Genomic DNA, 20,599 nt, shown 5'->3' with positions numbered 1-20,599 from the left:
CAATACTGCTGTGAATATTTAGACAGTTTTTATCTCGTTGCAGGATGGATGGATGGATGAATGGATGGTGTATTATTCCCTCACAGAGTAGAAAAGTTTTGTAACTTTTGTTATCTTTATTGTAAAAATATGATTTTAAAAGAACTCACCAGAAATCAAGAGTATAATATCAGTCAGATCAGATTTATCAGATTTATTTTCAAAATCGTTTTTGTATTCGCGGCAGTAACCTCGACAAAGTGACGTAAACACGCGGTCTGACCCGGAAGTGACGCAGACGGGCCCGTCAGACTATGTTGATGTTTTGTGCACGAGCTCTCGCCCGGGAAGACAGAGACCTATTTTTGTTTTTTTTCTCGTTTGTTTGTGTGTTGTGTTCCGTCCAAACGTCGATGGAAATCGTCGTGTTGTCGACGGGCAACATTCGCTCGATGATTCGCGGCTAGCCAGACAGTTTGACGCCGAACACAGCCAATCTTTTGATCCAAAAAGGCGGACAACTGACTCGTCGCCCTCTACCCCTCCACCCCACCCCCACCCCTTCTCCTCCCGCTCCTCCTCCTCCTCCCCCCCACCATGACGATCCTGCCCAAAAAGAAGCCCAGCTCCGGGGTTGGGGTCGCGGATCACGCTGATGACAGCGACCGACGGAGCGTCGCGGACCCTCACCAGCACCCGCACCCTCACACAGGGAGGAGCGGAGCCCGGCCGCGGGCTTCTCCCCCGCCGTGGACGTACCAGCCCGCGCCGCCCTCTGCCAGAGACGAGCGGCGGAGCATCGAGGCGAGCTCCCGGCCGCAGCAGGCCTCTCCTCCTCCCGGCGGCTCCGTGGCCTCCGCCGGGCCGTGCGACGGCGGCGGCGGAGTCGGTGGCGGCGGACTGGTGCCGACCTCCCGTGGGGACCTAGTGGTGCAGGCTGGCGTGGTGGGCTGCGGCGGAAGCATCGGCGGCTGCTGCTCCGGGCCCGGACTCAGTAAGAGGCGGCGACAAGCGGGCACCTGCTCCGGCTCGGCGGCGCTGGCCGGAGGGGGGCAAGCCGGTGTGAGCGGTCCCGGCGGCTCTAGCCAAGAACCGGACGAGGGAGCCGGCGGAAACAACAGCGAGGATGAGTACGAGAACGCCGCTCGCTTGCAGGCCGTTGACCCGGCCACTGCCGAGCAGGTAAGCGCCGGAAATCTTATCTTTCTGTGGGGGTCCCGGGTCGCGTCTAAAATGGTTGCTCCGGGAATTGGGAGTGGGTGAATGATGCTTGTTTTAGGGTCACATCAATCATGTCGTTGCCATGGCAGCATGCATCAGGTACTTGATTATTTATCTTTTTAGTCACTGTCACCCACTACTTTCGAAAACATTTGTATTTGTACTTTCCACCCCAATTCTCACATATACTAAAGTCGACCGTTTTCATTATGTTTGTAAACCAAAGGTACCTCAAGTGGCTGAAAGTGACTGCATACTACTGACTGACTTGAAGTGAAAACTTTGACAAAAAGTTGTGTGGGGTTGCACCGATGTGCACATAGTTTTAAAAAATCTTCAATAGAGACAGAGTGGGACAAAGTTACATCATGTTTGTTATTGAGGGAAGGTTCTCACGGGTCTGTATAGAATACTTGGATGGGTTGCCATTGAGCAATATAGCATCACGTAATTGTAAGTCAGCTTGAAAACAACAGTGCACTATTCATTGTCAAAAGAGCGCATCGGTGCAATTACTTGCCATGTAGCACTTTGAGATTCCTCCGAATGTAAAGTGCGTTATGAATATAATGTATTATTATTATTATTATTATTATTATTATTAATTGATCGGAGCACCAGAAATTAGACTGTCCATCGATGACTCTGTTTGCATGCAGTCAATCGCTCTATAGAAACTGGCAGTTTTCCTTTTTTAAGGTCCATGTAAATGCATGCAGAACGACGACTATGTCCTTAATCGAGATTTACAAAGTCGGAACAAGACCACCGTCTTACCTATTTTCTAACCCGAATATCTTGGCCTGTAAACGCAATTGAGCCTAACTTGAATACATTGATTTGTCCTTGGCATTTTCACATTATTTTCGATCTTTACGGCAAAAATCACGCAGTGAGTATGTAGATAGACAGTGTGTATAAGTCTGTACGTCTGGCTTACAACTCACATAAGCATGGCAGAGCTCGGAGATGTGGCACAAAAGCACACTTTTGGAGCAAAGGTGAAACAATGTGGTGTTTCTGTTGTGAGGGACATGATTAGAATATGTTTTATTTAAGGTAGAAATGAAAAAGCGGAAATGGTGTCTATTTGCACCTTGACGTCAATGTGCGGGTGGCTTCATCCCATTTGGGCAAATTCTGTGATTGTTCAGTGCATACAATAAAATCTGATGAAATGTGACTATGTACATGCTGAAATAAGTACATTCTGACTGTGTGTGTGTGTTGTGTGTGCAGCAAGAGCACTGGTTTGAAAAGACCCTTCAAGACAAGAAAGGTTTTGTTATCAAGAAGATGAAGGAGGATGGAGCGTGTCTCTTCAGAGCTGTTGGTGAGTCAAATGCTGAGGTGTCACTGTTGTGTTTAGATAGCCAAAACAGCTAAACGTTTTTTTTTGGAGTTACATTCACTTGTTTTATTGTCCTTTCATTTTTGTGTATTTGTTTAGTTGGTTGTGTTCCGCTGCAAATTGTTGCTTTAGCGCCATTTTGTGTTACCTTTGCGCCGAGAAACTCGTTTCAAGTGAATGGAAAAGGTTCTTTTTGACAAAAGTAGTGCTTTATTTGTTCTGTTCAGACTTTTACGTTTTTTGGTTAGAAAGTCAAAAGTAGTAGCATTAACAAGCATTCAGTCATGTACTCACACACTGAAGATAAAATCATGCTTGTCTTGCGAAAGGTTTAAACGTTAGTTTTCTAGACATGCATTTCTCTGGCGGCTTGTTTGCTAACTTGATGCATTTAAATGAGATATAGATACGCCTAAATCTTAATTTTACTCGCTTCAGTCCTACGTGACTTTCTGTCTAACAGGGTCTGGTCATGGACCCCACTTTTATAAATACATTTTCAATTTGAATTTTAAATGGATGTTATAAGGACCGTACGAAGCTAAATGACTAGTGCGAAAACCTTAGCGCTAGTGATTCGATGAATTTCGATGACCAATATAAAGGCGTTAGACAAAAAGTCGGGCTGTTTGGTCTTTATGACTGTTTTATTACAGTGTTAGAGATAGCTAGGGTTGTTTGGATTTGGAAAGGGGGAAGTTCGCGGAAACGCCTCATCCGCACAGTCACTCTCAAGTCAGAGTGTGACCGAAGACAGTCGTAGAATAAGTGGCTGCTTGATTCTCTCTTCCATCCAATTCACATAGCATCAAATTGACTTACTCAATCAACCTGATATTGTCATCTTTGTATTGCTTCTCTTTTACTAAAATGTCAACAGACTTGGATATGTGCCGAGCATTCACTGTGACGGACGGCAAACGGACCTCTTCGGCTGCCTCAAAATATGCCTTTCCAAAAAAACTAGACTTTCTATATACGCGCTTTCGGGGTTAACGGGATTCCCACATCGTGGAGCCCAAAGTCCGCGTAAAATCGAGGTTTAGGTGTATATGAAATATTTCGTTGTGCACCGGTAATGTCATTTTGCAGCTTTTTGCAACAAATAGAGCCGGCAGCAAGCAACATCTCTGGAGAATTAGTTGGCAACACTAAATGTGTTTTTGTGCGTGTGTGTCAGCTGACCAGGTTTATGGCGATCAGGACATGCACGAAGTGGTGAGGAAACACTGCATGGACTACCTGGTGAGTGGCACGTCTTGTCATTCCTACATGAGGTTACAAATGTTTTGAAATGCGTATCAAATTTGTCAAATACTTTGTTTCACAAATAAAGTAATTCATTTAGAGATTTTAATTTGTATTTTTTGTAAATGATGATTTAACCAATTATTTAATGAAACAAATACAGACTTTTTAAATCTGTAAGATTTTTTTGGAGTCTGTATTGTCGGATTACGCACGCAACACAAGCTGGCATGGGCCGGGTGTGTTTCTGTCAGTCATTGCTTGACCTGTTTGAGGGCGATTACACAGATGGATGAAAACCCACTTCCGTCCTTGCTTAGTCTGTCCATTTTTGAAAATGTCTCCTCCTCCATCCGCAAAATGGCCAAACGTCTTAGACGGACAGACAGATGGACCATTCCATTTCTGGGGCATCACTGCAATTTGAGCGATCATTTTGTGTCGTGCAGTCACAAGTGCTGCCAAGTCAACAACAGTGACAAAAGACAAGTTATGGGCGATCATTAATTTAAATATGTCATGAGAGTACATTTCATGTTAAATCTTACCTGATATGATGAAGTGTGTGCTGCAAATACGAGCGTTGTCGATGATACTCTAAGTCCAATCTTTTGGCCTAATTGTGTTCAACCACAGCAGTCTGTCTGACTGGCAGAGATGTGATAGAATTTTAAGTTTTTTCTCTATCTATTCATTCTTTCATCCTTCCATAACATCAAATTTTAACCAGGCTAGCTGTTAGCCAAGCGCATCAGCTAGGATTAACGCTACTTGGCTATTTGCGTGACTGACTGCTACGCCTCAATAAATCCGACCGAACCGTATAAACTGGTTTCAAAAGCTGTTCCATCTCTAGTGTGTATGCTTGCTTGTGAGTGCCCACACTCGCACAGCAGTGAGCAAAAGCTAGTTCAATGTTTTATCACTGTGGCTTGCAGAAGGCTGCTTTGATGCGGTGAGTCGTAAATGTTTTAATTTTGTATTTTTTTTTTTTTTTTTTAAAACCTTTTCCCATCACATGTCACATAAAAGTTGTTGTAAACAAGTGACGCTTCGCCTGGCGAGGCTGTAAGAAAAGCCTGGTGCCCCACCAGACCTAAGAGAAAGCATTGGGAGACACCCTGAGTCGTAGTAATGTGTGAGCTGTATGATTATTATTTTTTTAATCTTTTTGTTTTCTTCTTCTTTGCAGATGAAGAATGCAGACTACTTTTCCAACTACGTGACAGAAGACTTCACCACGTACATCAACCGGAAGCGGAAAAACAATTGCCATGGCAACCACATTGAAATGCAGGCCATGGCAGAAATGTACAACAGGCCTGTGGAGGTGTACCAGTACGGCACAGGTATCTGTTGCGTGTTTTTGTCTCGTTATGTCATTGTTAGTTTTAGGACTGCAATGACTAATCGAATACTGTAACTCGGTCACAAAATTAATAGAATAGAATAATTTTCCACCCGGACTGATGTGCTGCAGTCACACACCACTCTGTAGAAATGAGTCAGCGTGGAAATAAAATGCAAAGTAGACCATAGCAGTATGTCTACCTTCGCAAGCACAAGGTAACAGCTGACAGTCATGTCACTAGCCATGTTAGTCCCGCCTTTAAAAGCCATACCTGCTCAAAAACACAAAATACTGTGGTAGAATGTGAGGATGGGTGGACAAAAAAATACCTGCATTTCACTTTTCACTTCTTTGACAATGTTCGATATCTGCAGCCGTACTTAATTTCATTATGCTCATTGTAACTGCCAATCAGCTGCATCCACGGTAAGCCCCCCTCCCTCTCTTTCTTACACAGAGCCAATCAACACCTTCCACGGCATCCACCAGAATAACGACGAGCCCATCCGAGTGAGCTACCATCGTAACATCCATTACAACTCTGTGGTCAACCCCAACAAGGCCACTATTGGCGTGGGCCTCGGCCTGCCCGCCTTCAAGCCGGGGGTACGAACCTGCACGCTCGCACGCCATTTTTTAGTTGCCCACGCATAGTGGGTAGTGCTCCAATAGGTGCATTTGAAAAAATACGCCACACGTTATATCAATGGCAATTTTTTTATCGTTTTGCAGCTAAAGTATATATCAACACATGTAGTAAAGTAGTCAGTTAACTCAAGATTGACTTTTCTTATTTGACACAATTATTTTGATAAAATACATTGGAAAAATCACTTGACATATTATGACCCCTTTAAACCGCGTTCCTAGTATGCGGACCAATCCCTGATGAAGTCGGCCATCAAGACGTCCGAGGAGTCGTGGATCGAGCAGCAGATGTTGGAGGACAAGAAACGAGCAAGCGACTGGGAGGCAACGTGCGAGGCTATCGAGGAGCAGGTAGCCAGGGAATCTTACCTGCAGTGGCTTCGGGACCAGGAGAAGCAGGCCCGGCAGGTCAGCACCTTCTCCGCTGTTTTCCTTCCCGTCTTTTGATTTATGGAAAGCAGAGTGAGAACCAAGGTCAAACAAAAGACAGTTTGTTTGTGGTTCCTTGGTTCATCATGAGTGTCCCAACCTATGACTTTTTCAAGTCATCGCTTGGTTGTTTTTGTTTGATCATTTATTGCTTTTTGTCACGAGCTAAAATGTGAAGTATGGGTGAACTTCAGCTACACCATCACTCGATTATCTCCACTCCTCCAGCCCAGGAAAGCAAGCGCCACCTGCAGCTCAGCCACGGCAGCAGCCTCCAGTGGCCTGGAGGACTGGACGGCTCGATCTCCGCGGCAACGAGACTCTGACCCCTCCCACTCGGGCCTCACCAGCGCCCCGTCAACAGTCATCAAACCACCTTCCCCTGCCGGCGCCGCCCTCATCCTTAATAAGCCGCCCTCACCTTGTGCGCCAGGTAACGCCCACTTATTAACGCCCACCGGTGAGCATCAGCGAGTGACTCGGGTAGCAAAGGGGTGAAAAATTCTCAGTAAATTTCTAGGTCATCTGGTAAATTAAACTCAGATGGCCGGTTCTATATTTTTATGGGGGGCGGGGCTCTTTTTTGTGAGTACTGCCAATAGAAAACCTGATCAAAAATTGCTTTTCAGTTGAAAATATCTACCAATAAGATCACACGAGCCAAAATTAGAGGAGTTCTCCAAGTCAAAATTACTGTTAGTGTTTCATATAGCATCTCTTGCCCTGAAAAAACAACAACTTTTAATTTGTTGAATTTCTGCTTCATTCTTGTTTAGCGTCATATATTTTCAATTAATGCCAATCCCAACGAGAATTTTGCAACCCTACTGACGCACTTGCCTGGGCTACTTTGTGTGTGCATATCTTTAATGCTTGTGCTAACGTGCATGCGTGCGTGTGTTTGCAGGTCCCAGTAATCAGAGTCGTCATCATTTAGAGTACAGAGCCATTATGCAGGAGATGTCACCTACAGCATTTGGTGAGGAAGATCAGAGAGAGACCTTTGTAAACATTAATTTTATGGGGGAGAAAAAAACATTTCCATAATGCCATTCAAAATGTTAAACGTTCATAGTTTATAGGTTCATGGCCCACTAGTCAAGTCAGTCATGGTCATCTATGGAGCAGGGAGAAGGAGAGAGACACCACGTTTGTCTGTGACACGTCTATCGACTCCAAATCCAGGGCTACATTTGTGCAGTCTGACGTCTTCATTAGACTTGTCTGTCGCGCCCCTAAAGGTCTGATCCGAGAATTGCCGCTGATGTCGTGTAAATGTTTTCTCAGGTCTGAGCGACTGGGAGGACGACGAGATCCTGGCGTCAGTCCTGGCCGTGTCCCAGCAGGAATATTTGGACAGCATGAAACATCAGAGCGGCGCCGTACAGCATCGAGAGCGAGAAGCGTCGCCTGACAGCAGCTGATGGACGCACACACATGACCTATAACCCCCCCCTTCACCCGTGAACCACTGAAGACAAAGCCTGAAGAAAGAAATGCAGTTATTTTTTCTCTCAAACCTTCATCCATCCTTCCCTCTCTTTGTCTCTTCCTCCGAGCGGGTACTTGAGTGGATTCTGGCTCAACGAGGCAGTCAGGAACACGCTAACCACAGATCAAGTCACGGAAGAGATCTAATCCATGGGAACAAAACACGCATTTCTTCTGCTTGCATTTTCCGCGTTATCACACACGATCACTGACCCGCTACGACGGCAAGCCGGACGGCTTTTGTCCACAAAAAACAATGTTGTCACATGACCTCACGTTGATTTTTTTGATTTTGTCGTAATTTATTCTGGTTTGCACAAGTTACACTGCTCACAAAAAGTTAGGAATACTGGGCTTTCGGGTGAAATTTCACGAAGAACCTAAGATGCACTATAGGAGCACATGGCGACTGCCACTCAGCCACTACTGTATCATTCTGATTGGCTGTCGACCCAACTGCAAGTTGATTTTGTCCACAGTAGCCAAAACACACAAAAAAAGCAAGGTCATGGTATCATCATTTCATCGTTAAATAGTTGCTAATTAGCTGCTATCCTAATCTACTTTGGTGACATGAGATTTCCTTGTGTCGTGTTATCAGCTAACAGTTAGCTGGGACATAGAGAAATTTATCCCAGGTTGAAATGTTTTTGACTCTTTGGATATTTTGTTCTACTTCAGTGAGTTAGCATAACTCTCCTAACTGCATCACAATCATGTCATCGCTTAGTGTGGCTGAATTTAGGCGGTTCTTTTTGACGAGGTAGTATTCGCATGTTTTCTGCTGACTGGCAAATTAAGTTTCCCTTCCGGTTTGTATAGAAAGATCGTTATTGAACATGTAGCACAATAAAGTGAGTAAGGCTAATCTCTGACATCATGCTACGCTTTCAACGCCTGAAGTCTACCCCTTGGCTTTGTACAACTTGAAAGGACTTCCTGTTGGCGACCAGTGTGTTTTGAGTTCTATTGATAGGTTGGAAATCTATTTTTTAAAAATGTCTGTTTTCCTCTTACCTCTATCATCATCATCATCATTAGCTGCATGTTTGATCGAGACCAATATCGCCATGGAGACAAAGTGACAAATGAGAGAGAAAAATAGAATTGCCACCTCTCAATGATTGATTATTGTTATAATTAATAATATAAGTTTGTTTTTATTTTATCGCTTGGGTTGAAAATAACTTTTTCTTGGAATAAAAAGAGGAAAATATTTCAGACAGATTGAGCTGCTGATTATTGGCTTTCTGCTTCTCTTGGTCAAGTCAAGTTTTATTTGGAATCTCTCCCTCACCTATAAGGTGCCATATCTCGATAGGCAGTTGTCCATTTATCGTGTAGAAAGTCATTTGGGTTGTTCCCAGTATTGAGTATTCTCAATCATGGATGCCTTTTTTAACTATTCTTTTTAACAAGCTAGAAAATAATAAAGCATACAATACTATGTTAGAATGCAATCTTTTAACAACCTTGCTTGGAAACTGGTTTGATATATCCTTCACATTCTTTACTTTTACTGCTTTGAGTTGGCTCTGTGTGCTATGAGGTGGTGTTCTGGTGGTCGGTCGATGATCCCTGGCGAGGGACCTGGATCTTTTTTAAGTTTTAAACGTTTTTTTTTTAATAATCTGATTTGGGGTTGTGTCCTTTAACATAATTTGAAAATCTGAGTATTTCCATTTGTAAATAAGAGTTGTTTAACGCTCAAGAACTTGAGAATTGGATGAGCAGTGGCCAAGATCATTGATAGTGTTAACAGATCAGACCACCAAGTGTAGCCAACCCGATATCTGCAATCAGGAAAAAAAAAGCAAAACCCGGACAGCCGCACACTACATCTACCACCGAACCTGTTCATTAAGAACTGTATTTATTGTGAATAAAACATTTATATTAGATCGTTTATTTGCTTTGTTGTACATATATTCAATTAAATAAAATGAATGCTTTGATTTTCGCCCTTGCGCTATGTTGTTTTCCTCTTGGCAATGCATTGCTCTCCAGACGTCACATCACACACGGATGCGGACAGGGAGCGGAGCGCACTTTGCCTCTCCGAACGCGCCCACTCGCAGAGTAGTTCATGGGCGTCAATGTGAATTTCTGAACGCGCCCATAGGGAACTCCCTGTTCTAAATGGCCTAAATGTCTGCACATCCGCAAGTGCCCGAGGTTTTTTGCTGGTGGACCTCAGGACTTTCACGCAGCAGGCCTGCAGTTATGGGTAAGGTTATGTGTTTTTCCTTTGTTGCTTTGAAATCTGTCAAAGTTAGATTTGGGAATAAAAACGTATTCTTCACTTCTGCCACACTGGTGGCCACCAGCGTCAGGTGAACTTGTCCTCAGCCAATGAGATTCGTTTCTAGCTCAAGCAGCCAATAGAATCCTCGCTGAAACAAACAAGCACTCGCTTGTTAGTACATAGTATCAACGAAGAGGTCTCACTGTTGCTTATTAGTCGACCACCTTGTTGATGTTAAATGCTTTCTCCAAAGACTATATTCTGAGAGAGTGATTACTCACGTCAAGGTGTCTCGCACTCCAACAGCTCAAGGAGTTGTCTGCTACCCGAACGTCACGGCTACTCGGCGGGTTGCCTTCTTCCAGCAGAGCCGGCGTTCTTTCCGGGGCTACTGCAGTCCTCCGCTGTCTCTTGGACCCAACGTTTGTCCGTCAGCCCCGTTGGAACGTGCGCTTGGGCCTCTGTTTTCTCTCAACGCCGTCAGCCGCTGCTAGCGGGGCGTTAGCCGGGCTGGGGCTAGCATGGCTGATAGAAAACTCAACCTAGTGGCTGAGGACCTGACAGTGAAGCGTGGGCACGATGAAAGTAAGTGAAGGAGGGGAGAAAGGTTTTGATGTTCCTATAGAGGCCGTGTTAGTTTTTGGTGGGGGGGTTGTACCTCGTAGAAGTAAGTTAGTTACATTTGTGACTTTTATTAACTGACTCTTGCTGGTGAGCACTTACTTGTACAGTTTTCTGTTTGTTGGTGTAATACTTCTACAAGTAGCGCAGCCGTGACATCGCGGAGGTGCTAATGCTAAAGTGCAAGTGACCAGGTGGTGACGTGGCCAGGTACTGCTCGTTGGAGAGGGGTCTCATTGCTGACATTACGCCCCTGGTTACACTACGCCACTATGGCTTGTAAGTGAGCGGAATGGGACCGGGGCCAAGTCTGTATTTCTGCAGGGCAGTCCAGTCTCGTGTAATGAGCGCTATCCACATTTTTCAGCCAACAAAATGACGGGTCGCGAGCAGACCCGTAACGTCTGGCAGACGCGAAAGACACGAAAGTACGGCACTAAAGTAATGCACTAAAAGGCAAGCCTACTTCCAGGCACAGGAAGTAAATTAATCGATGACAGCATGATAAAGTTTTAGGGGCATAATAAATGAGTGATTTAACGTGATTTTTTATATTCATGTTGTGCTCATGAATGTTCTTTTCTGAATTTGCTGGACGATTAGGGTTTTTGGTACATACCTGACAGTGACAAGATGGTTGTGTATTTGTTTGTGTATGTGTGTATCAGTGTCAGTGAACCGCAAGCTGAAGTACATAAGTCTGGCAGTGCTGGTGGTCCAGAATGCGTCGCTTATCCTCAGCATCCAATACGTGCGCACATTGCCAGGGGAGGGCTTCCTGGCCACGTCAGCCGTGGTTATGGCGGAGGTCCTCAAGGTGTTGGCGTGTCTCCTCATTGTCCTGTTGCAGAAGAGATGTAAGTCTCATTGTTCTCAATACCGGCATTGTTAAGATATTACAAAAATAAGTGTATGTTAGGTTTTTACAGACAGTGTGAATAAATGTTAAGAGAAATGCACCAACGGACAAACCAAAAGTGAGGCAGAATATTGAGTCGTAACTTGCGCAAGGAGTGCAGTACAGACAGCTTACAATGCCCAGCTACACTAAAGTCTGCCTGCACTCTTGCTCTTTTTATTTGGGGAGACCCTGTCTACAAACATAGCAGAAACCGTTAGGGGAAAGGGGAAGCGCAAGGGTTTCTGCTTAGGTAAGAAACAAAAACGGCAGACGGTGCACTTGCGATATTGCGAAATAGAAATGAGCAAACAGAGTTCAGTAAGTTCAATGTGTTCAAGCGACCATATGAGCAGGAACCAGGGGCGCGCTTAGCGCCAGATCTTGAGGGTGTGAAGTGTGGAGTCAGCCACTTGACGAAGATTGACACATTGCCGTCGCTGACACATTGCCGTTGCAGGGCGTTGTTTTCTCTGCAGCTGCATCTCGCTGACCAAGATAGGACCTCACACTTCTGCTAATGTGGTTTTCTGTGGTGAATCATAAGAACAGCAAAGCAGAACAACGAACGCACGTACGCACTAATCTATCGGTAGATCATTTACTGTAATATGATAATATAGAAACAAAAAGAGAACGCATGATAACATATATATACAATTTTCCAACAATTCCCCCCTGTTTATCATAAGTTCTCAGAGACCCTCAAATCACCCAAAGGCTACTTCAAAAGATTTTCAGCCGCAGGATCACACGTCATAAGAACAAATTTACGCTCGGGAGGCGATTGAAGCCAATCAGACAACGTCGGACTCAGGAAAAAGTCGGACAGGTCCACAGCGGGGGTCTCATAAATGGAGTCAACGCTGGGGTGACACTTCAAGGGTTGAGGGAGCTCAAAGTCGTCCACAGGGAGCAACGGAAAAGTCTCAGCCGCCGGAGAGATAGCAGTTGCAATCAATTTATTAATTAGGGACCGGAGACACGGAATGCAACAACATCCACACAAGGTCAAAACAGCAGAAAAAACGGCGAGGGAGACGAGGACCGAGGAAACCAGGGTGCGGTACTTGCCGAACACATTCAGCCAGCTGTTCCAAGCCTCCGTGTTCACACCACTGTGGTCCTTCATCTTCCCATTCAAGGCCCTCAAGCCCTCAAGGGCCAGGGACAGGCTTCCGCCGGCTGCAGTGTTATTTGGGATAAAAGTGCAGCATTGCTCACCGAACATGGCGCAGACACCGCCCTCCTTTGCGAGTAGCATGTCAAGGGCCATCCGGTTCTGGAAAGCCATGAGGGAAGTCGCGGCCAGCTGGGAGTGGACCGCTCTGAAGCCTGCCTCGGTCCAATTTCCAAGCCTCTGCACGTTGTAGTGGATGTAATTGATCCTGTCAACATTTTTGTTAAGGATGCACCACCAACATATGGAGGATTCGAAACCAGCTGCTATCTGGTTCACCAGCTTATACTCATCCGGCACTCCTCTGGGAACTCCAATGGCATCTATATAGGTCGGATCCGCCACGCCTTGCCACTCGGCACTCCGCTTAGCCCTCGACCAGGGTCGGGGCACAAAAGAATCAACAAAAATTTCTAGCTCATGAGGAGCTGCGGGCATTAACAAAACGGGAAGCAAAAGGGTCACCAAAACGCAAGTTCCAGAGCTATTAAAAGGGAGACTATCATAAAGTTTGTCAGTGTTGCACCAAAACCAAATATCACTACGAGCGATTGGCGAGAAAAGGTTAGCGACATTGAACAGGGAAGTGCACATAGGAGCAGACAAAACGCCTAGGCTTGCGCCAGTACCGGGCAACTTGATGCACGTGAAATTACCTTTAGCAACATCAGTAGAAAAAAGGGGTTTGGACTTTGTCAAGGAGGAAACGGGATAGACCTTGTCCCAACTGGAGCAAGGATGAGTAGACGGAATGGAAAGGGTCAACATCACAAAAATCGCACACTCAGGAGCCACACTAGCGGGAATGATCTTCAAGAGGGGCCTTGGGCCCATACATACAAAGCAACTGGTGTTAGTCACATTAGCAGCTTGCTCGGCCATGAGGAGCCAATTGTTAGTCTGACCACTCATACCTGTGGAGGCCACAAAGTGACTGTCTGCATCGGTGAGGGCCACGCTCGTAACCACCACTCCAGATGCCTTGGAAAAGTCACTCAACACGGGACTGTCGGCGCCCCGCATTGTTTTGTCAACACAAATTACAATAGGAAACTGAGGATCTCTCCCAGAGGACCAAGCCCACAACTGAAAACCCCAACAGGAAGTATTGAACAAGGTAGTGTGAGGGGGTCGAATCGCGTCATCAGGGAGTGTAACGGTTAAAAGAAGACTGGAGCCTTGGTTCTTTAAAGTTATACGCTTAGCAAAAAACACAGCTTCTTCACTGGAGCCAGGAGGCCAATAACCTGGTACCTGCGAGGTGATAAGGGCGCTCCAATCAGAGATATCCGGATTGCCAGTCAAATACCACCAATGCCCAGGCCATTTGTCACCCGTAGTGGGCTGGCCTTGTCGGGTACCTCTCAAACTCTTCAAGGGCACGGTGATAGTGGAAGTCGTGTTTGGGGCCACGGTGAACGCCAATGAATTTAGGTATGCGTTGGCTATGCGCCATGGTACGCAGGGAATACCGTCATGAACGAGAGCAGGCGTGCAGTAATTAGAAATGGACGAGATCTTACGCCTAATGGACGAGACCTCACGCCTATGTCTACGCGAGGCAACGTTGTTCCATGGACAATATCGGTAACCAAAGGAACCATTGCGACTGTGCCCAGAATCGTCATCCGCCAAACAATGTTTGTAATACTCTTCAAGAGAAAAAACATCAGGTACATCAGTAACAGTGGAAACTTCAGGTGGACTATCTGGAGACGCGTGTTTTACATAACCAGGGCCGAAGCGCATATAGTACGTTGCCCAAACTATAGCGAAACCTAAAATGACAAAAATCCAAATGAATGCTCCCCAAGATTTGCAACCATCCCGCACCTTCGCAAGACATTGTCCCAACGGCATTTTAACACCTAGTTTCAAATCTCCTCAGAGTCAACACCCTGAGCTTCGGGTTGGTGTCTTGGAATTCTTCCGCTGGCTTTCGTGTCAACCCTGGATCTTGACACCAGAATCAGGCACTATTACCAGACTTTGCTCACCTTCCGTACTTAGGTTGGGTCTGCGGAGATCACCTTTTTACAGTGAGACAAATGAATCCACGTGTTGCGTTCGGCTATTTTAAAGCGACCATATGAGCAGGAACCAGGGGCGCGCTTAGCGCCAGATCTTGAGGGTGTGAAGTGTGGAGTCAGCCACTTGACGAAGATTGACACATTGCCGTCGCTGACACATTGCCGTTGCAGGGCGTTGTTTTCTCTGCAGCTGCATCTCGCTGACCAAGATAGGACCTCACACTTCTGCTAATGTGGTTTTCTGTGGTGAATCATAAGAACAGCAAAGCAGAACAACGAACGCACGTACGCACTAATCTATCGGTAGATCATTTACTGTAATATGATAATATAGAAACAAAAAGAGAACGCATGATAACATATATATACAATTTTCCAACAGTGTAAAAGAAAAACAAAATTCACCGATACATGCTGCGAAATCATTGCAGATTGTTTAATTTTTAATCTGACAAAATATAAAAACAGCAAACCCTCTAATGTTTTACTTAAATAAATGGTTTGCTGATTTCTGACGAGTAATGAAACTAATTGTCTTGTTTGTTTGCGTGCGTGTGTGTATGTGTGTGCACACGTGGTCCATCAGTCAACGTAAAGGAGACGTTGTTGTTCCTGGTGGACACCGTCTTCTTTCAATACAGGGACACGCTGAAGCTGGCTGTTCCATCTCTCATCTACACGCTACAAAACAACCTGCAATACATTGCCATCTCCAACCTGCCTGCTGCCACCTACCAGGTCACTATATTCATGTCCTGCCACAGGACAAAGACTATCGCAAATGTTGTCATAACTGATAATGATTCATCTTCAGGCCTTATTTTTGTTAGACTTAACCACCCTTTCAACATAGAGACACAATTCATAGTAACGTTTAACAGTTTCCAAAATGGTCAGAATGAACGAGAGTATTTCTGAATGCGCCCTACTACCTAACCAACCAGCTAGCTAACTAACTAACCTAACTGGACTGAACTCCTGAACTATTTATCCAGCCGGAGGTGTTTTAATTGGGTTAGTAGGCTAGGCGCAATATAATTTATTTGGCTGCTCCTTCTTCTTCGTGTTTGGAGGCACTTGCGCGCTGCCTGCAGCACATTATGCGGGTTTGCGTTCTAACGTTGTTTAGTTTGTCCTACAGTTTTATCAAAGGCATTTTCTATTGACATCAATCATGTGTCACTTGTGATACATATCAATTGTGACTTATCTTCCATCCCCATCTCTGTAAAACATTGTTTCTTTTATAGTGTACTATTTGTGAAGGGTAGGTTCTGAGCCCTGCTGCAAGTATTACATTATTATATGGGGTTATTGTTGTAATGAAACCATTTGGGGTCATGTTTTCTCCAAAGACAAACATATTCAAATAATAGCTATACGTATTGTGTAATATTCCTAGTATTGCAAGAATGAAAGTGGTATTTTTGGGGTAGGGAGAAAAGTGGGCTAACTCTCGGTGATGATGCTGACTATGGTGGCTGGTTCTCAGGTGACGTACCAACTGAAGATCCTTACCACAGCGCTCTTCAGTGTATTGATGCTGAAGAAGACTCTGTCCAAAGTGCAGTGGTTTTCACTACTGCTGCTCTTCGTTGGTGTCGCAATTGTGCAGGTAGGCGCCTCACAATGGAGGACTGAGTGCCAAAAATATTTAGTTCTCTCAGTAATTACTTTATAAACCTGCTTTGCATTGTTTTCCCCATTTATTTTGTTCGTCAAACTTGCCCTTGAAAGTTTGTGGGCGAGGCTAAAGCTGGGCTAACTCAAATATTGTCTGAAGTGGAAAAACTGCTTTTGTATAGTTTGGCAAGCTTTAAGCATGACAAATGACTATAGGTGTCATGATGGGCGGTACTATCCAGCCCAACCCTCTTCACCACGCGGGTGTGTCCACTTGTTGATTGCAGGTCCAGCAGGGGGCCAGCAAGGAGACGGAGAAAGCTAATCAGAACTATGTGGTAGGCCTGATGGCCGTGGTCATCAGCTGCCTGTCGTCGGGATTCGCCGGCGTCTACTTTGAGAAGATCCTGAAGGGGAGCTCGGCGTCTGTGTGGGTGCGCAACGTGCAGCTGGGCATCTTCGGCACTACGCTGGGGACGTTGGCGATGTGCTGGAACGACGGTGCCGCCGTAGCTCACCGCGGACTCTTCTCGGGCTACACCTCCATGGTGTGGTGCGTCATCCTCAACCAGGCGTTTGGCGGCCTCCTGGTAGCCGTGGTGGTGAAGTACGCCGACAACATCCTGAAAGGCTTCGCTACCTCCTTCTCCATCATTATCTCCACCATCATGTCCATCTACCTGTTTGCTTTCCACGTCGACCCACTCTTTGCCGCCGGTGCTGGGCTAGTCATCAGCGCCGTCTACATGTACAGCCTCCCTAAATCGTCATCCAACCTCACTTCATCTTTCCCGACGTTGAGAACTGAGGATGTCGCCAAGGTGGAGCCCTTTCAGACAAAGTCAGTGGTGGTCAAGTGAGCCTTGAAATCCCCTCCTCTACTCTCTCTCTCGCGGGCTGTGTTCAGAATCATTCACTCATTCCCTACTTCCAAATCGCAATTACTGTGTTGGGTAGGGACAGAGCCATGCTGCCCATCGCAAAAATGTGCGCGTGATTAACACCTACGCAAAGAAGTTTATAGTTGCTTGTAGATGCTGCATGATAGCGCCAAAGCAATACTTTTATATTTCATTTGGTTTTGGACTGAGGGCAAATACGGGAGTTTTTAAGCTGATAACCGATGATCGTTTCCCAAAACAAAAATGTATCAGGTATTGGTGATACCATGAGTGTGAATCAAATTGTACATGTTCAGGGCAACACTGTCGAGGATGGGTTTTTTTACCGTGCGCTCGCCTGTGAAATTTCAGCTGTTGGTTGTTGTCACTGTTGTAGATTTACAACATACCACATCTTTCTCAGCTAACGTAACTTTAATAATAGATATTCAACAAATCAAATGTAATGCATCATATTTGAAGTTGAGCACTTTATGCGCGTTATGTGTTGCTCGACAACTAAGTAGTCCTCCCAGGAATATGCAGAGAAATTGTTGATTGCGCAGAGAACAATTGTAAGTCGGCAGAGAGCAATTCTTGATTATGCAAGTATTAAGAAAGAAGGAAAACTTACAATGGGCCTTTTTTAAAGCAAATTTATGGAATTATTAAGTGAGGTAGGGAGGGCACGCTGAAGAGCAGGCGTTCGCAACTTTTATGAAACTGAGAGCTGCTTCTTGGAAACGGATGATTGCGGATAGCTTCTCATTTCATACACTTAAATAACATATTTGCTCAAATATCCTTATGTCGTCTTCAATGCCAAATATTCAGCAAGGGGAAGACGCGGGTCAGAAAAATGAGCACATTTTCTTGCTTCAATTGCCTTGATGGAAAGTACAACCAAGGCTGGCATGATTGGCATCTGTTCAACATTTCCAGATTCTGGACCTTTCTCGATTTCCAGCAAGATGGCCTTCAATGTGCACACTATCAGCCGATAAACCTGATACTGATACATTTATGCCAACCGGGGGAACCAATCACATCTGCAGAGTGTTGACTTGTCTGTGTGCGGCTTGAGCAAATCACATTTGATGGCCTGTGAATGTTTCTCACCATATTCGCAAATGTGTCAGGGGTGAGGCTGCATTGTATGCCACCACGCCCACATGAGCGCAGACATGACTTGGGGTGGCACAGAAATGTTTTTATAGGGGAGCGCCTGGCTACCAAAATAGTGGGAACATTACATGGGAATTTGTGAGACTTAAGCAAGAATTTATTTACTTCATTGTAAGTTGGGTCTTCATAGGGAAAATATTGCGGTTGGGGAAATGTGAAAAGTTTTTTTTTTTTTTTTTTTTTTAATATACATATATATATATATATGTTACATTTATATATATAAATATATATATATATATATATATATATATATATATATATATATATATATATATATATATATATATATATATATATATAAATCACAGCCTCTCCCCACTTAATTCCTATCTGCTTTTGACCTCTTGCCTAACATACTAAACGGACAAGAGCCAGAGAAGGAGTCTTTCATGGAGATTGAGGCCTTATTGATCACTGATTGTTGATGATCCTTAAGCACCAAGCGCTCGCCAAGGATCGATCGCTTGATGTTTGATCGGCTCGTTGGACTGAATAAAGAAAAACGTGCCGTCCTGTGTCGGCGGACCGAGAGCGGCCCGCCTGCGAACTTGAGATTGGTGCTTCTTCTCATCTGAACCCACCCATACAACCTTTGATTCACGTGATTTGTGGCCGCAGCATCCGCGAACGTCATGTCATCGCCGGCCGACCTCATGAAATACTCACATTTGTGCCCTAATATTGATTGGCGGCCAGTCATTTGTTTAGAATGTGCCCTGACATTCCCTGGCAACTTTTGTCTGTATGTACCAGCAACCAGTCCACCGTTTGTATCTACCAAGATTGGCAACCAGTCCAAGGTCAACTGCGAGAGTCTCCAGCTCACACATGACTCAAATGAATACCTCAAAAAATGAATCCATTGATAGAAGAAAATTATCCAATGACGCAAGTGAATGCTAAATGGGGTCTTGTGACTCAATTGTGTGGTGAACAGGAAGAACTTGTTCACACACCTTGGTGATGACTTTTTTTTAATTGCCTACCACTAGGCTCCAATTGTTATCCACAAAATGTGTAAAAAAAAAAAAAAAATCTGCTCGCGGCTGTTTCTTCATGTCTTGGCAACCTTGTGTAAAACTGGGGCTGACCTTTCAATTATCGTAAAATATATGTGTGTGTAAACATTTTGCCACCAAAATGTGAGACATCCATCCGTCCATTTTCTGTACCGCCGTATCCCACGGGGGTCGCGGGCTTGCTGGAGCCTATCCCAGCTGTCATCGGGCAGTAGGTGGGGGACACCCTGAACCGGTTTAACTGGTTTTCATCCACTTGTGCCAGTGCAACCAGCAAATTTGCTGATTTAAAAAAATATATACTATTCTTGAATATTTTTGCTGAGAAACTTATGTTCCTTACTTATCAGCCCATTTGTCAGTAACGTGGTGAAAATTCATCAGATAAATATTACTTTGCAAATCAATTTACAGTGCGCACCCCTCCAATTTCAGGTTGGGGGCAACAGTGTTTCTAGCAACAACAAGAAAAAGTTTGTCTGGAGCCATATATGTGGGAAGTTGTGAAGATTAACGTTTCGGCAACGTTGAATGCTGCTTTGGGAATTTGTATCAATGAGTTTGTACTTGAATGATTTTTTAAAAATATATGTAAATATATGTATTTCAAGTATAATGCGAGAATGCGGATTTGTATGTGGTTTACACCTTTGTTGTTAATGCTGGTGGAAGTAAAGACTATATTCTGGCCTTCCAGACCAGGTTTGACATACCACCAAGTTGCAATAAAAGTGTTGTTACCTACTAATATGTATTAACATCATGAAGTCCTGTATATTGATAGCCATCTTAATAAGGGGGAGAGTGAAGGAAGAACATGAGCACCCATTGAGTTTTGTTGTTCTTGCTCGAAAACAATATCAACTTCCCGGACTTGCTTACCTCCAGGGTTCTAACCATAAGCCTCTTCTTCCTCCTCCTCTTCCTCTTCATCTGTCTCCATCGTGCAGGTGCGACAGGAAGCAGAAAAGATTTTGAGACGGGAGGTGTCACCTACATGAGAACCACCCTCTTATCTAAATTTAAGCTTTTTATTTTCAATTTTAATTAAAAATGACTGGAAAATTAGCAACCCCGTGTCAAAATGAAATTCAAAGTATTTTGTGTTTGTACATAGTGTGCTTACATGCGCGCGTGTCGTCTCTACATGTGCCCTGGTACGAACTGGCGACCAGTTCAGGGCCTCCCTTTGGCCC

The 20,599-nt window shown here is 44.7% G+C and overlaps 3 protein-coding genes across 8 annotated transcripts; 2 read left to right on the top strand and 1 right to left on the bottom strand.

Annotated features, from left to right (window-relative positions):
- Positions 1-264: 264 nt before the first annotated feature.
- Positions 265-8,945, top strand: otud5a (OTU deubiquitinase 5a). 2 transcript variants are annotated; one of them, XM_061302093.1, is made up of 9 exons: positions 266-1,161; positions 2,440-2,533; positions 3,732-3,796; positions 4,992-5,148; positions 5,608-5,756; positions 6,021-6,206; positions 6,456-6,660; positions 7,135-7,206; positions 7,515-8,945. In XM_061302093.1, the coding sequence occupies exons 1-9, from the start codon at positions 577-579 to the stop codon at positions 7,649-7,651; spliced, it is 1,650 nt and encodes a 549-aa protein (XP_061158077.1). In that variant the 5' UTR covers positions 266-576; the 3' UTR covers positions 7,652-8,945. The 2 variants fall into 2 exon arrangements, with proteins under 2 accessions (XP_061158085.1, XP_061158077.1); XM_061302101.1 differs by lacking the exon at positions 7,135-7,206 and having other exon boundaries at positions 265-1,161.
- Positions 8,946-9,574: 629 nt separating this feature from the next.
- LOC133169533 (uncharacterized) lies at positions 9,575-15,092 on the bottom strand. 3 transcript variants are annotated; one of them, XM_061301827.1, is made up of 3 exons: positions 11,204-15,092; positions 10,245-10,520; positions 9,575-10,111 (listed from the first exon to the last, which is right to left on the bottom strand). In XM_061301827.1, exon 1 carries the CDS (start codon positions 14,520-14,522, stop codon positions 12,204-12,206), a length of 2,319 nt encoding a protein of 772 aa, XP_061157811.1. In that variant the 5' UTR covers positions 14,523-15,092; the 3' UTR covers positions 9,575-10,111; positions 10,245-10,520; positions 11,204-12,203. The 3 variants fall into 3 exon arrangements, with proteins under 3 accessions (XP_061157811.1, XP_061157803.1, XP_061157791.1); XM_061301819.1 differs by having other exon boundaries at positions 10,245-11,425; positions 11,557-15,092; XM_061301807.1 differs by having other exon boundaries at positions 10,245-15,092.
- slc35a2 (solute carrier family 35 member 2) lies at positions 9,807-20,471 on the top strand. Of its 3 annotated transcripts, none has more exons than XM_061302431.1 (6): positions 9,807-9,945; positions 11,253-11,441; positions 15,279-15,430; positions 16,185-16,307; positions 16,603-17,156; positions 20,354-20,471. In XM_061302431.1, the coding sequence occupies exons 1-6, from the start codon at positions 9,867-9,869 to the stop codon at positions 20,379-20,381; spliced, it is 1,125 nt and encodes a 374-aa protein (XP_061158415.1). In that variant the 5' UTR covers positions 9,807-9,866; the 3' UTR covers positions 20,382-20,471. The 3 variants fall into 3 exon arrangements, with proteins under 3 accessions (XP_061158415.1, XP_061158424.1, XP_061158433.1); XM_061302440.1 differs by lacking the exon at positions 9,807-9,945 and adding an exon at positions 10,407-10,548; XM_061302449.1 differs by lacking the exons at positions 9,807-9,945; positions 11,253-11,441 and adding an exon at positions 10,408-10,548.
- The last annotated feature ends 128 nt before the right edge of the window (positions 20,472-20,599 follow it).

This window comes from Syngnathus typhle, linkage group LG2 (genome assembly GCF_033458585.1).
Source record: "Syngnathus typhle isolate RoL2023-S1 ecotype Sweden linkage group LG2, RoL_Styp_1.0, whole genome shotgun sequence".
Classification (NCBI taxonomy): Eukaryota; Metazoa; Chordata; class Actinopteri; order Syngnathiformes; family Syngnathidae; genus Syngnathus; species Syngnathus typhle.
Note: the sequence above shows the minus strand (reverse complement) of the source record. Positions and strands in the feature narration are given on the sequence as shown.